General features: G+C 37.6%; 1 protein-coding gene across 16 annotated transcripts in view; it reads right to left on the bottom strand.

Annotated features, from left to right (window-relative positions):
* RAPGEF6 (Rap guanine nucleotide exchange factor 6) overlaps positions 1–13944 on the bottom strand; it is a 143075-nt gene that overhangs the window by 28912 nt on the left and 100219 nt on the right. For 9 of the 16 annotated variants that reach the window (XM_068960001.1, XM_068960000.1, XM_068959995.1 and 6 more), the window contains 9 exons: positions 12362–12469; positions 11753–11956; positions 10896–11004; positions 9218–9461; positions 8727–8884; positions 7616–7630; positions 5122–5362; positions 2933–3316; positions 609–820 (listed from right to left, as the gene is read on the bottom strand). In XM_068960001.1, coding sequence (XP_068816102.1) covers positions 609–820; positions 2933–3316; positions 5122–5362; positions 7616–7630; positions 8727–8884; positions 9218–9461; positions 10896–11004; positions 11753–11956; positions 12362–12469 — 1675 coding nt within the window. The remainder of the gene's footprint in view (positions 1–608; positions 821–2932; positions 3317–5121; positions 5363–7615; positions 7631–8726; positions 8885–9217; positions 9462–10895; positions 11005–11752; positions 11957–12361; positions 12470–13944) is intronic. The other 7 variants (XM_068960005.1, XM_068959996.1, XM_068959991.1 and 4 more) reach the window with 1 other exon arrangement.

The raw sequence follows: 13944 nt of genomic DNA, 5'->3' as shown, positions 1-13944 counted from the left end.
ATTGCCATAGATGTTAAAATAAGATAAATATAGAACCGACATCAACAATAGCTGTATTCTGAAATCAGTTCAAATAGTTCTGAAACATCATAACCAAGAATTTGGCATATTTGGAAATCCATAATCTTAACCAATTGTAAACAGAATTTTATGTAAAACAAAAAAAAAGGAAATATTTTTCTAAAAAATGAAAATGCTGAAAGCGAGAGTAGGAGGTGTTACATCATTGTAGCTCTCTGAAAGCCACAACATAGAACTAAGCCTAGAAACACCACAGCAACAAGTTTTTGTTATAGAAATACAGTTGAAGTAGTCCGAATTCTAGTTAGTGCGCTCATCAACTCTACCATCCTAATCTTAGGACAGCTGATGAAGATTAAATGCTGCTTGTACACTGTTAAAAATATGCACTTTATTTTTTTCTAGGATCAGTCTCTTCTATTACGCATTCAGAATTATATTTCACTTTAGTCCTACAAAGGACATATCAAAGCATCATACTACTGGTGGCAGTTTACTTTTAGTCATTTGCTGGATCATGGAGTGCTAAAGCAAGAGCTTACATATACTCACTGCTTAGTGTGCTATTTCTCTGTGTTTGACATTACCTTCGTGTAGAAATGTAATATCCTTCTTGACAACAGGAAAGAGTGGAATAATTGGCGGCTGCATGCTCTGACTGCTAAGGATGTTGCGGTATTTCGCCATGTTTCTAGATGGATCAAAAAGATCTTGAAGGTCTCTGAGGTGTTTTTCGTACTTGCTTGGTAACTTTTCCCAAGTACCTCTGAGACGTGCTACTGGTGCTAGATTTAACCCACTGCAAAACAGATATATTTCATTATTAGCTGTCAAAGGGATCCCTTCGATTAAGAAGTAAAGTGCTGTTTTCTGTTTTAAGAACAAAAAATAGTTTTCACAAGGTTAACTCTAAAGCTGGGTGGATGCCAGGCCACAAGGAAGCTCATCACAATAAACCACTGCTCTTCACTCTCACGAGCGGACAAAAACGAGAAACTTAAAGAGCACGACTGTTTCCCATTCACAACGTACAAATTTTAAGTGAGCCTGCCAACACAATCTACCTGCAACATAATACTGATGCCCATCTAACCTAAGTCCCATTTCAGTCCTGTAAAAATCTGTATCATGGTAAAGACAAAAGAGTGAAAAACTCATAAGCTGATTATAGAGTTATAGTAGCAAGTGAGAATAGTACAGAGCGCTTATCACAAACAATAGCAGAAAGACTTAAGAACATGTTTGGAGCATTTGTAAAAAAGTACCAGTACACTGAAAACTAAAAGCAACAGATATGCCAGAACTTGTTATTGTGCCATCATTCTCATTAAGTCACTGCAAAAATATATCTAGATTTAGCTGGATGCAATTTAGAGATTTAATTAAATACATTCAGCCTCCCTAACATAACTTTGGACCAAGTTAGCTCAGTGAGGTTCGCAAGGATCAAAGTTCTTGCAACAAGCGTTCTGTTCTCCAGCGTTCATTAACAAACCATGAGGTCAAACCTAATTCTCCAAAATCTTAATGGTTTCATAACTAAAAGCACTTTCAGCTTGATTTTACATAACTAAGAAAGGCAAATGTAATCAGCTAAGAAAATCTGATTTTGACTGAGCATCTCTGTGAAGACAAATGAGTTATTTCATGTAAAGAGCAGAAAAACACAGCAATTGTTATGGAAAAAAAAAAAAAAGAAAAGGGTGTTCTTCATCTTTTTCTCCTCACTCACAACATCCTTTCTTCTATGGGAAATTCTTTCCAGGAGATATTCAACTGAATTTTAAGTTGAATGATTTTACTCTTGGTGGAAATATATCTTGATAAGCGGTACCTAGGAAAGTTATCTTCAGCTTGACTTGCACATTTTCCCTTCCGGACAGGAACCTCCCTGAATCCTCCACATTCCAGAAAGGAGCCGAATGGTTCGGTATTAGATTAAGTTTTATAAAGTATAAAAGACAAGGGCAACAAGCCTGAGAAAGGTATCTAGTACTAAAGCAATCTCAAAGATTTTGTTTTAAAAGGTGAACTTAATAGTGTACATAGAGTAGCACTGAGGGCCTCTGCTGTGAATTCTTTAACGTATGGTTAAACAAAAGCAAAAATCATTTGATAAATCAGCTAGACACACTAGAAGTTATTTAAAAATGGTATTTTCAGAGACATTACTGGTGTTGGGGTACAGCATGAATCCAGATATTTCTCTGATGTATCACGGAGCTTTTTCTTTTGGTATTATTAAAAGCTGGATATTATATAACTACGAATAAAGGAAAACTAAACTCAGCCTGCTAAAGTCAAAGAAGCAATACCTAATATAAATTGAAAGAGTCTAAATGTGCAAACAAAGGGGAAAAAAAAAAAACCACCCAGAAAAACCACCCAGAAGCAGGCAGATGACCAGCAAGAAGAAAAAGGAAAACTGAACTAAAACAAGACTGATTCTGGGAAGTCCATACAATGACAGGAAGAAATGAAGTAATATCATTTCAGATATGACTCAGTGCACACTGACAGAGTAGCAATGACTGAAAAAGGGAGGGAAGTTTGATACCAGAATCATAGAAAATGGCAGCAACGTTCAAGCAAGTTTCTAAAGTTCATCAATCAAACAAGCGCTTTTGTGCAAGTCACCTCTTTCCCTGCTAGGTAATAGTTAAGGATGGGGCAGTAACACGAACCACTGTAATAACGCTGAACTTCTTGGAAGTTGAGGGAGGAAAAGATCGCAATGAAAATATATCTTTCTGTACAGTCTGGTATGTTGAAAAGCCTGGTAATTCCCTTAAAACTATCCAGTGCCATCAGTAATTCGTTTGGAAAGCACCTTTTTCTTTTCTTTCACTTCAGATGAACAGAATTGCTTTTGACGCCATAAATCAGATCTGACAAACGGAAAGTAGTTTACCTTATAACCGCAAACATGGAATTGAAGTTCTTGCATTCTCGGCAGTGGAGGGCAATTTTAATGAAATGCTTAATAATCTTCATTCTTTTGAGCTGGTTGGGCTCTGCTAAAATTTCCATGGCAACCCAGAACGTCTCTTGATTTATGACATCCTCAAACTGTTTTAGGCGAGCGTTTCCTGTTTTGGAGTCCAGCTTATAAAGGTCATCAATGTATTCTGTAGGCTCAATATTACGAAATAATTCAAAGTCTCTCATGGAAAGCTGCGTGGCAACCTCAATGGTGCTAAGCTGTAGAAGGGAAATTTGGCTTTCTCTCAGCAACTCTTGAGCATCCTCATCTGAGCATAGCGTCTCCGTCTCCATATTGTTTTTCAGGTAATACCTGCAGAACATTTGAATTATAAGAAAACATTAGTGACACTCTTCTGCGGGCCTGCGAGCACAGAGATGTTGAACTACATCAGTCAACTTAGTTGCTATCGACACCACAGAGGTGCGTGCACGAGAGAGTACTTCTGGGGGGCTGGTGACAACCCGGAGCGAGAGGCAATGACAGAGGTAAGAACAGGCAGCATAACCTTGTACTTCAGCAATTATAAAATGCCTCTGTTACCCAAGTAAATACTAGTTCACCAGCATTTCCCAATCCCATTTCGATCTTTTCTACTTCTCTGCTAATATTATTTTCTATATAGTACTCTAACATGCAGTAGCTTTCACCTTTAGAAAAAGGTCAGTTACTTTCCCATTCGTAAACTCATCAGTGAAATAACATTTGAAATACACATTAGTTCTGAGAAATATTTGAAATCTGTCGTAAATGTATTTCTCCATTTCTTACATAAATTTAGCATGGCATATTAATATATACACGAAGTACACAGTATTCAGGAAATGAAAAGGTATCTGGAAAATTCATTTTCATGGTCTAAAGCAGATCACTTAAAGACAGCAAAGTCTCTCCCTCATAAATTCTCTTTGTTGCCTAGCAAAGAGGACTAAAGAATTTTTTTTACTTAATAAACCTTCTTCCAGTATGGATCAGGTCATCAGATAAAATGGAAGCACTTAACTTTTCTGAAAACATTCGTAACAGTTCACATAAGAATAGAAGAATTTATCTCAGGTTAGTATCAGTTCATTGCAGTATCATATCATAGAGAAAGAAATTACTTGTACCCTTTAATCACAAAGTACATATGGAAACTGTCAGGAAAAAAAAAATATATATTTGTTTTCTTCTCAAGGGTGAGCTACTATATATGTTATCCTGATCAGCTAAATTTACTTGTCATCAAGTGAGCTTGGGGTAGGTTCGGGGAGCTTTTTTCTTCAAGCGTGGAAGGGGAAGGTGAAACAGAGGAAAGAAAAGAGAAGGAAAGGGAGAAATAAGTTACTGACATTTATTTGCCTATTCTTCTAACACAGCTGTCGTAGCACCGTCACTCCGGAGCAACGAGTAACCCTGTAATTGTTAGTAAACACATCTTTAAGGAGGCTCCCATTTGCGCATCCAAAGAGGAAAGCGGTTAGCTATGAACCTTCCACAAACGCGCTGTAAGAATTGCTGCGTTCTGGAAAGACTCCCTTGCTAGCTCTTGACCCAACACAGAGATGTTTTCAGAGCTACTGGCATTTAGGAGAGGAGTGTTACCCCTGTCCTCCAGACTTAGGAGCAGAAAGAGACCTTTTGTCCAGCATTGATAGATGTCACTGAAATTCAGTGTGATTACAGATTTTTATAGATGCAAAGCTTGGAGATCAGGCATGCAGCGAGCAAGAAATGCCTTGCTGGTCCCCTCTGGCAGAAATCCTCTCTCCTGCACCCCGAGAGAACCCAATATTTACATACTAATTGGACATATTGCTCTTTTTTTGCTCATAAGAGCTGTCACAGGAGATGCTTCCAACGAACACAGAAAACATAACCTTCTATAACTACAGCTTCGAAAAATTTGAAGCTACTCATTTGCACACAACCTCAATCAGTAATTCTGTTGTGTCTGGGTAGCTGGGTAAGTAAACTAGGTCTTTAGCCGTCCTCTGTAATGCAAAGGTAAATCCAGGCATTTTGCTCCTATTTTAATGTAAAAGGAATTGCTCCCCAGTGCTTCTTTCGAATGTTTCAATCCTAAAAGGCAAAGTCAAAAAAAATGCAAACTGAAATTAAAATAAGGGTGCATTTACCGTCCATTGAGTTGAATCCTGTCCGCTAGTTTTGAGAACTGATCCGGAAGCCTCCTTTGCTTTATGACCCCCTCAGGACTGACAGACACTTCACAGAGCGAGTAGGTCTCCGGGGCTCCCGTCAGGTTGAATTCATGTACAGCGTGACTCACAACTTCTTTGGCTGTAGTGTCTTTGCTGATAATAATGTAACAACTCTGTTGATCTGCTTTGAAAACTCGTATTACTTGATCCGGAATATCTAAAACAACAGAAGAGCATCTTTAAAATAGAAAGTTACTTTTCCCTTGAAAAGACAAAAGGTCATTGACTGCATTACTTGATAGCCAGAAAGACAGCAAGCAAGAAAAAAAACACGCTGGACTCGATAAACACTCATAAATATTCACTAAAATATCCAGTCTTTTCCCTCAGCTGTGAAAGAAAAAAAAAAAAAAAAAAGAGGATTCTTTTCTTCTCTGCATTTCCACCATGGAGTCAATCTGCAAGTTACATCATGACCATAATCAAAGCACAAGACATCCATATTACCGTCATATGACTATGATGCCATCATATGGCTATTTGGTACATGGTCCCTTCTCAGAATTTTTGGAGGCACGATTCCCTTTTGGCTGTTTGGGAGATCCACAATCAGCATGGGTAACGGGTCGCTTTTTCCAGGGAGGGGACGGGATGGGACGGGACGGGAGGCGAGCGAGCGTGCACGCAGACCTGGCCGCTGCGGCGCGGGCAGCGGCAAGCAGCCGCATCTGCTCCTGGCTGCAAACGCCGACACTCGCCTTAACCTGAAGGAACTGAGCTGCTGCCAGCACTTAATTCTTTTGCTAGCGACCTCACTTAAAACACATTTTATGCATTGAAAATATGTTTGAAATCAGAACATAGCTTTAGCTGAGGCAAATTAGATCAGGTAATCAATTCCCACGAATCAAACAAGTTTAGTTTACAGCGTGATGCTAGCAGATAATTCACTCTGCTATTATATAATGCTCAATTTCCAAAGTAAAGTAGACTGGAAAAAAACAAGGCCAAAAATGCCCTGCTAATTAAAATTCAAGGGAGCACAGGGGCTTGTTTGTTTGTTTGTTTTTCCCCCTCCCGAAGCCCTGCAGACCAAGCCGGAGCAGGTCTGGGTAGACCTCAAGGAGCTGTAACGCTGTCTGGTGCTGGGCGCCCGGCCACGGCAGCTCTCCTCGAACCCTGGCCATCAGACAGCCCCTGCCTCTGTATGAAGAATTTTACTCCTCCTTCCATACATTAACTTTTTTTTGTCACAACGCATTGCATTAGGGAAAAAATGAAGATCTCTTTCTCCGGGACAGTGCCCTCAGGGTTACTTTTCCTTGCATCAGGGCTTGACGGTGTTATGGGAGCGAGTAACAGGAACTTCTGGGCAAAAAGACTGCAGGTAATTTATGATCCAACGCCAAAAATCCCACTCCACTGGATAAAAAGCAGCCCCGACAGCAGGTGTACATAAGACGGAGGATGGGAGGAAACACAGTGTTAAGAAAATAGCAGTCAAAAAAGTTCTGACTGAAAACTAATTCTACTAACTGCTTCATCACTGACTGCCACGTTACCAGCAGGGTCATGCTCATCGCTGGGGCCAGGCCACCGATGAGGACAATAAGAAGGAAATATATATTAGGTATTCATTTCAGAGTGAAACGGTGAGAATGATGCATTGAATACTTTGGGAAATGCCTGTACTGATAAAAATCATAAATCGACACATGAGCTGAACGGCTGCAACTCTGGCACGATCATGACACCTTACAACCTGTGAGAAGACCTAACTGAAGAGATCTGATTCTAATACTATAATGATATTAACACACCTAAAAATAAGAACACATACAAGATCGAATGCCAAAACTGAAATGCAATTCTGGAAAAAAAAATCACTTTGCAACCAAATCTTAGGGTAACTTACAAGTGACAGATGATAGAAACTTATATTACAAGCACATGCCTGCCTTTACAGTCTTTTAAGCAGATAAATGTTAATAAAAATTACTTCCCTACTCACGATTCAGTCTGCGGCTACAATACAAAGGTGGACATTTCAAGTCAGCATGCACAAAATTTTAGTTATGCACAGTCCAACAGAAGAACAAACTAATCTTAAACTATGTTATCCTCTAAAACTTTAGATTCTCTAAAAAAGGAGATAAGCAACTTCATTCCTTTACAGCAAGGTCACTGACGAGTAAAGTAACCTGCTGAAGGATATTCGGTATGTCAGTGGCAGACGTGGGAATAAAACATAGGTCTTCTGAACCTCAGCGCAGCACTCTGCCATAAGACTACAAGAGCCATAAAGAAAGCCTAAAGATTCGCTTAATTAAAGTGAAGTTTACAGGGCACTTGTTTTCTAATGCCCTAGCAGTAATAACTGTACCAATACAATGCATGAAAATGTGTTAAGTTTAACAGGCAAGTCATGCAATATTAAGGCCTTCAGGAGGCTATACATCAAGATACTTACAGTAAAACCCAACAGCTGCAGGCAGGAAAAAAGGGAAAAAAATAACAAAACTGTGTCAACACCAAATCAAGATTTAATGTTTACAAAACTTATCAAGAGTATGCAATACACTGTCAAAAAGATATTTTGTTTTTTTCTGCCAAAAACGACTGCACATTTGTTATAGTGAACTTAACTGAAAGTAGAGGTAAGAAAGACTAATTATCCACAGCCCATAATTATGCAGTAACCTGCAGAAATCTCAGTGAAGATCCTTAGAAACACATGTAGCGCTCTCATGCAGACAAGAAAATGGATTTGCAGCAAAAAGGGAACTCATTTGCTGTGAATATTTATGCATAAAACAGGATATATTTGTGCTCATCCCTTTTCAGGGGGGAAATATGCAAGTTTACATAAAGATAAGTCTTAGCCACAAGGCAGTTTACAGAATATATAATTATGCACAGAACTCAGAATAGGCAAACATGATTCTGACTTGACGTGTTTACAGGCAGCTGCATATACCAATAAATACCTCCTGCAGCCACTCCATTAATGGTGTCCCTACAATAGCAGCAATGGAAGCACAGACCATAAATTTCAAAGTAGTTTGCATTTTTTCAGAAATATAGCTGAACAAATTTAATGTTTGTAATACAGTAGGCATTGTCACCTCGGTAGCAATAGCCATCCTATGCTACCCACAACACTGTTTGAAATATATATTCAAAGATAATGGATGGACAAGTCACCAGGAGTGCTAGCATCAGGAAGAGATGGTACAATGAGAAAGGTGCAGGCAAGGCCAACCCACTTCCCCTGGAGCTCTGTTAAACTCCAGTAAATACAGATACTTTAGGTGGCAAGATATGTCTCTTCGTAAAAAGAAGCTAAGTCTCACGTCACCAAAAAAAAAAAAAAAAAAAAAAAAAAGGAGGCCAAAATAGCAGGCAAAAGAGTTTGGACAGTTTACGCTCTTGGTGAATCTCCAGTTTGGACCTGTAAAGGCCACAACGTAAGCAGATAACTGCATTCAGCATGCAGCTGGTAAGAGACGCAATTATCCTCCTGAATCAGCTGCCTTGTAATTAGAGTCATCATATAAACCAAGCTCATGCTGCTGTTTTACCTGAGGGATTAGAGAAATCCAGAATGCTCGTTGTAGGCTGCAGCAGGTCAGGGCTGCTAGACGAGAGCGTCCCAGGAATGGGCATGATTGCCAGGCTGTGCCTGCACTGCCGCGTCCCAACGATGCTGTCGTCCTGCGACTGGCTCACGCTACCGTCACTGCAAAACAGTTTTGTTTCTATTATGCGCATCAAGTACCTTATATTCACCTCAGGATGAGTGAAACTGGGAAATACAATGGTGCTCGGATGTTTTCATTATGCATTGTAGACAGAGTTTCAGAACACGGACAGAGAAAAGCAGATTTGAAAGTGTTCACTGGTAGAGAAAAGAGATTTTGGTCTTGTTCTACACTTACGGTGGGATTTGCTGCATTTTTTTTTTTTTTTTTAAAAAAACAAGCAACATGCACATAACAACCAAAGATACTGAGCAGCAATGTAACAGTTTAATAGGAAAAAATTACTGTTTTACCAGAAGAGTCTGACATACCTAAACAGTTTTGGAGGCAAGATGCTGAACCTTGTCTTGTCTAAAATTTTCCTGATTCTGTTTCTCCCACCAGATACAGTGTTTGCTTTGATTTTCTTGTTTCCTTTTTCACGTGGAAACATCTGTTCCACGTCTCCAGGCATATCTGGGATTGAGTAACGGTTGTTTTTCTTTTCCGCAATTTTGGGAATATGTGGAATTCCATTCTTCTCTTGTCCTATCCGGCAAAGCAGCTCTTTGAACACTGTAAGAAAAGATACAAACAGTGTGGTTTCCCTCCGCATGCTCAAAACTTCACACTGTATTTTCCTCTCCCCACCAACTCTTTTGCTTCCCACATACCTCCAGAAAAAAAATGAACCTGAAAGTTACAAAATAGACAATGTGCTATGCTTGAATTTTGATTCTACGAGCGGAAGTCATTTCCGCTTCAAGGGAAAATTTAAGGGTTTTGCTACTTTTGAAATTAATAAATATTACAGTAAATTTATCAGAACTGTGCTACCTTTCGCTAAAGGTAGTCAGGTAGATAAAAAGGAAACATTACATTCACATCAATCAGAGCAATGTGGTTTTTTTTCCCCTGTATCTCTTAGGTAATGAAATGCAGATGCTTCCTCAAGAATAACTGCAAAACAGATTGACGTTTTCCACAACCACCTTTCTTTGCTTTTAGCAATACTACTGAACATAAGTAGCATCAAATTTTCTGCTGCATTTACCAATCTGCGTTAGTCTATTGCTGACATTTCCAGAAGATATCATTCCATGCAAAAATTAATATTTATGTTAGTTGAGTTTCTTTTTACATATAAATGGTAAAAATATATTGTTTAAATTGGTATATCCAGTCATGGATTTTTATTTATTTATTTAAACATCTTTGAGGTCACTCAAATCAGAAATGCAGTATTTTCTGTTGAAAACAAATGATGATGCCTAATAATAAGCAGAACATTGTAATTAAACAGAGAAAAATCAGTAGTGAACAAGGACAAGTTAACTGGAAGAAGAAAATAAAAATATGAGACCATTAGACAGTCTCAGATACAACTATAAGGAAATAATCTATCTTGTACACACAGCCTTGTTCTTTCTGTAGCTATGGTTATTTCGTTGCCTGAACAGGATTAAGGAAAAAGAGCAGATGGTTTGACTGAGATTTTAAAGAGGTATTTATGTGTTTATATTCACATTGACAATTAAAAGCCAACATTTATATATCATACCACTTTTTATATCCCATTTTCTATTTTAGATGTAAAGGCAATTTATCCTATCATCCTCACAGCCATTATAAAAAGTTTTACGAAAGCCAGATTTTACATTTTTGCTGTTTCTTGGCAAAATATTTTGGCCCAGATCCCTTGGCTCCATTTCAGCCATATCGCACGAAGGGACACTAAAGCCGCTTAAACAGTCATTTGAGGATTTCTCAGGGAGTAAAGAGCTGGTTATGCTGGCTTTGTGCCACCCAATGTGCAGTCCTTGGCACACAAGAATATATCCAAGCAAACGGAGGCACAACTAGGGGACTTGGGTGTAATCTTTCACTCCTAGAGTAAGTTGAAAGAAGGATGGAATCCTAATGCACTTCTACGGTTAGAAAGATTGGAGTCTCTCTTACTTCACACATACAAAAAATTTTATAAGTAAAAATAATACAAAGTCTACTCACCAAAAATGTTTGTTTTTACAGTAATGGAGAGATGTGTATTGTTCCTTAAGATTTCAAGAGCTTTTACAAATGTAATGTTCTCAAAATTCTGTCCATTTACTTCCATTATCTTTTAGAAGAAATAAAAATTGAACTATTAGGAGGATAACTATTTATGATAGTTACAAATACAGACGTGACAATACAGGTTCAGTAAGAACATTTCCAGAAGTTATTGTATCATAAGACCTGTACCATGAAAATATTCCTTGCAAAATAAGTGTTTTGATCACTTCCATGAAGTTACACCCTGTAAAAACAGTGAAGAACTCCATTTCTACCTGTCAAATGTTTTAGCCAAATTTATCTTCCATGATAGTTTGACGTTCTTGTATTTAGGAATTGCACCTGAATCAAAAATGGTGCATCAGAAGCTGTAGGAATGATACTAGAATCAAAGGCCAAATCTTCAACTGGTGTAATCTGTCGCTGCTCCACCACCAAACTGTGATAATTTACACTTGATGAGAATCAGTGCCTCTGCTAAGTAAATATACAAAACAGTTCAATGGATTCAACTTACCGTTATCTCCTTTAAGAAAGTTTCCTGAATTAACCTCAATTTGGTTTCTTTCCTCATTCTATTGTTTGAGCTGTTGAAGTATTTTGAATATTTTGAAATATTTAAATATTCAATAGCAGAGAACAGTTAATGCAATTGTGTAAATTTAAAGCTGAACTATAGTACTCAAAATATTAGTCAGATGCTTTCTACTTAGTAAACAGTCTCATCTTTTTGTTGGAAACCCTACAGTTGGTTGAGCCAGAATTTTTTATTAAAAGAAGAGATCAATATTTTATTTTTTTTTTCTTTTTACCTGATCACCACGCTTAAGTCCAGCTTCTGCTGCTTTACTGCCCGTTTCTACAGTCTCTACAAAAATACCAAAACCTTTGTCACTTCCTCCAAGGAGGGTGAAAAAGAGCGGCGAGTCTCTAGAAGGTTTTTGCAGGGTAATTTGTCTCCATTTTGCTTTGGCAGCACAAGCAATATTCAGCAATCTGAGATGTCCTTTCATTTTCTGTAACCCAGAAGAGACAAAATGAATGCAGTGTTTCTTTTACTAGAAATAGAAGAACAGTTGGGAGGAAAAAAAAAAAAAAAACAAGGAAAAAAAAGTGCCAGAGAAAATTTATCATCCCAAGTATCCAAATCTTACTAAATAAATCTTGTCCTCTTCTGCAATAATGCCAAGACACACAAATGAGTGCCATGTGTCATTTGATGTGGGCTTTGTATCTAAATGTATATTTAAGTACAAATATATCTTTATCTATATTTATAGTATAAATATATATTATCTATATTAAAAGCTACCTGTAGACAGCTTTCTTATAGACTACAATGCTTTAGTTACTTTTAACACACAGGAAAACGAAAATGCTTAGCATTAGAAAGCATGATAGTCGTCATTTTTTGGTATTACCGTATTTTCTAAGTTTTTTTCAAATTCTTCCAGAAACCGAGTCATAGCAGGATCTCCTTCAAAGTCATTAAAATGGTTGTTCACCCAAAGTAAGACCACTCTGGTAACCTGTGAAAAAGGATTTATTTAAAGGCATCTATGTTTTTCCTTCTTTATGTTTTAAATCTATAAGTAAAGAGGACTACAAGAACACGACAAAATGCTGTTCGACACAGACTCATGTTTAACAAGGAATAACTGTCATTCTATTCTTTTTCTGGATGAATGCCGCAGCCTTTCAAAAGTAACACACACAGTAAGTCATTTATACTTGAAATTGTCTTTTTGTCTTTCACTTTAATTGTAGAGTCAAATGAATTTAAAAAATGCAATAGTAACAACGACAAGAAATTGGTCACATCACCGGTACCTACAGGTGCACAAATCTATCCTCAGTCATCTTTTCTTCATGTCATTTCTTAAATGCATCTTTTTAAAGCATCTCAAAGATATAAGGAATATCTCCTTAAGGAAAATTCTGGGAAATATATTGTGATAATAAAAAACTGTCTTGTAAGAATTTTCAGTTACACTTTTTGGCTGCCTTTGTACGTGCTCCAGAATTACTTTACCACTCATAATAAAGTCAGTCTGCCAACTACTCTATCCGTCCACGTTATACAAAAATGCTTATCTATAGCAGTTTCTCTCTTCTAAATATAACCTCCAGTTTTATTTGCTGAGATAGTTTTATTTTATTTTCCTTCCTTTTCTCCCTGCATGCAAAAGTGCCAAACTTCAACGTGTTAAAAATGTTATCCAATATACCTTGATTTCCACCCAGGTAATTAGTGGTGGCTCATACCTAAGGTGCTAAAGTCAATGCTAAGTAGCCACCAATCTCATGCAAAGAGAGAAAAACAGCTCCAAAGCACTTTAGTTTTGAGATTTCCCTACCAGTAAATTATTCATTTAAATCATGTAGACATTAAGTAGAAATGCTTTACTGAGATCTACACTATCTTTTCCAACTTAAGAATATGAGAAATTAAAATATTAAAAGAAAGCAGTAGCTGCCAAAACAAATAAAAAAGAGAATAAAGAGAAACAGTAACCATAAGAAATGACTCCAGACAATTTTCAATGCACTGTTTTGATAGTCCATTGAGTTTCCTTCAGCTCAAAGCTAGAACATATAAAACTGCTGGCTTAGAGCTCTGCTGCTATAATTTTCCATAAATGTTTTGTGGAGAAAAGTTCCAAACCATGAAAACCTTCCATGCGTACGTGCATACACTTACACGCAGTTGAACCGGGTCCTGTTTACAGAGGCATTATCATCAACTGCACTTGTCTTGCTCATAGCTTACTTCAAGTACATAGTTTGTAAAAAGCTGCTCAAATAAAATGTACTCAATACATTGAAAAGCCATACTGAAGAAAATTAAGCAAGACAAGCACAATGCTGCTGTGAGAACAAAGGTGATACGCCCAAGAAATCACAAATACTTAATCCTCTGAATTTCTGACACAAAAGGATTTCAGAGACTGCCATTTACATTTTAAAATTAAGCAGAAAAAAAAATTCCGGAGAGGAGCAGTGA

Source organism: Struthio camelus, chromosome 13 (genome assembly GCF_040807025.1).
Source record: "Struthio camelus isolate bStrCam1 chromosome 13, bStrCam1.hap1, whole genome shotgun sequence".
Classification (NCBI taxonomy): domain Eukaryota; kingdom Metazoa; phylum Chordata; class Aves; order Struthioniformes; family Struthionidae; genus Struthio; species Struthio camelus.
Note: the sequence above shows the minus strand (reverse complement) of the source record. Positions and strands in the feature narration are given on the sequence as shown.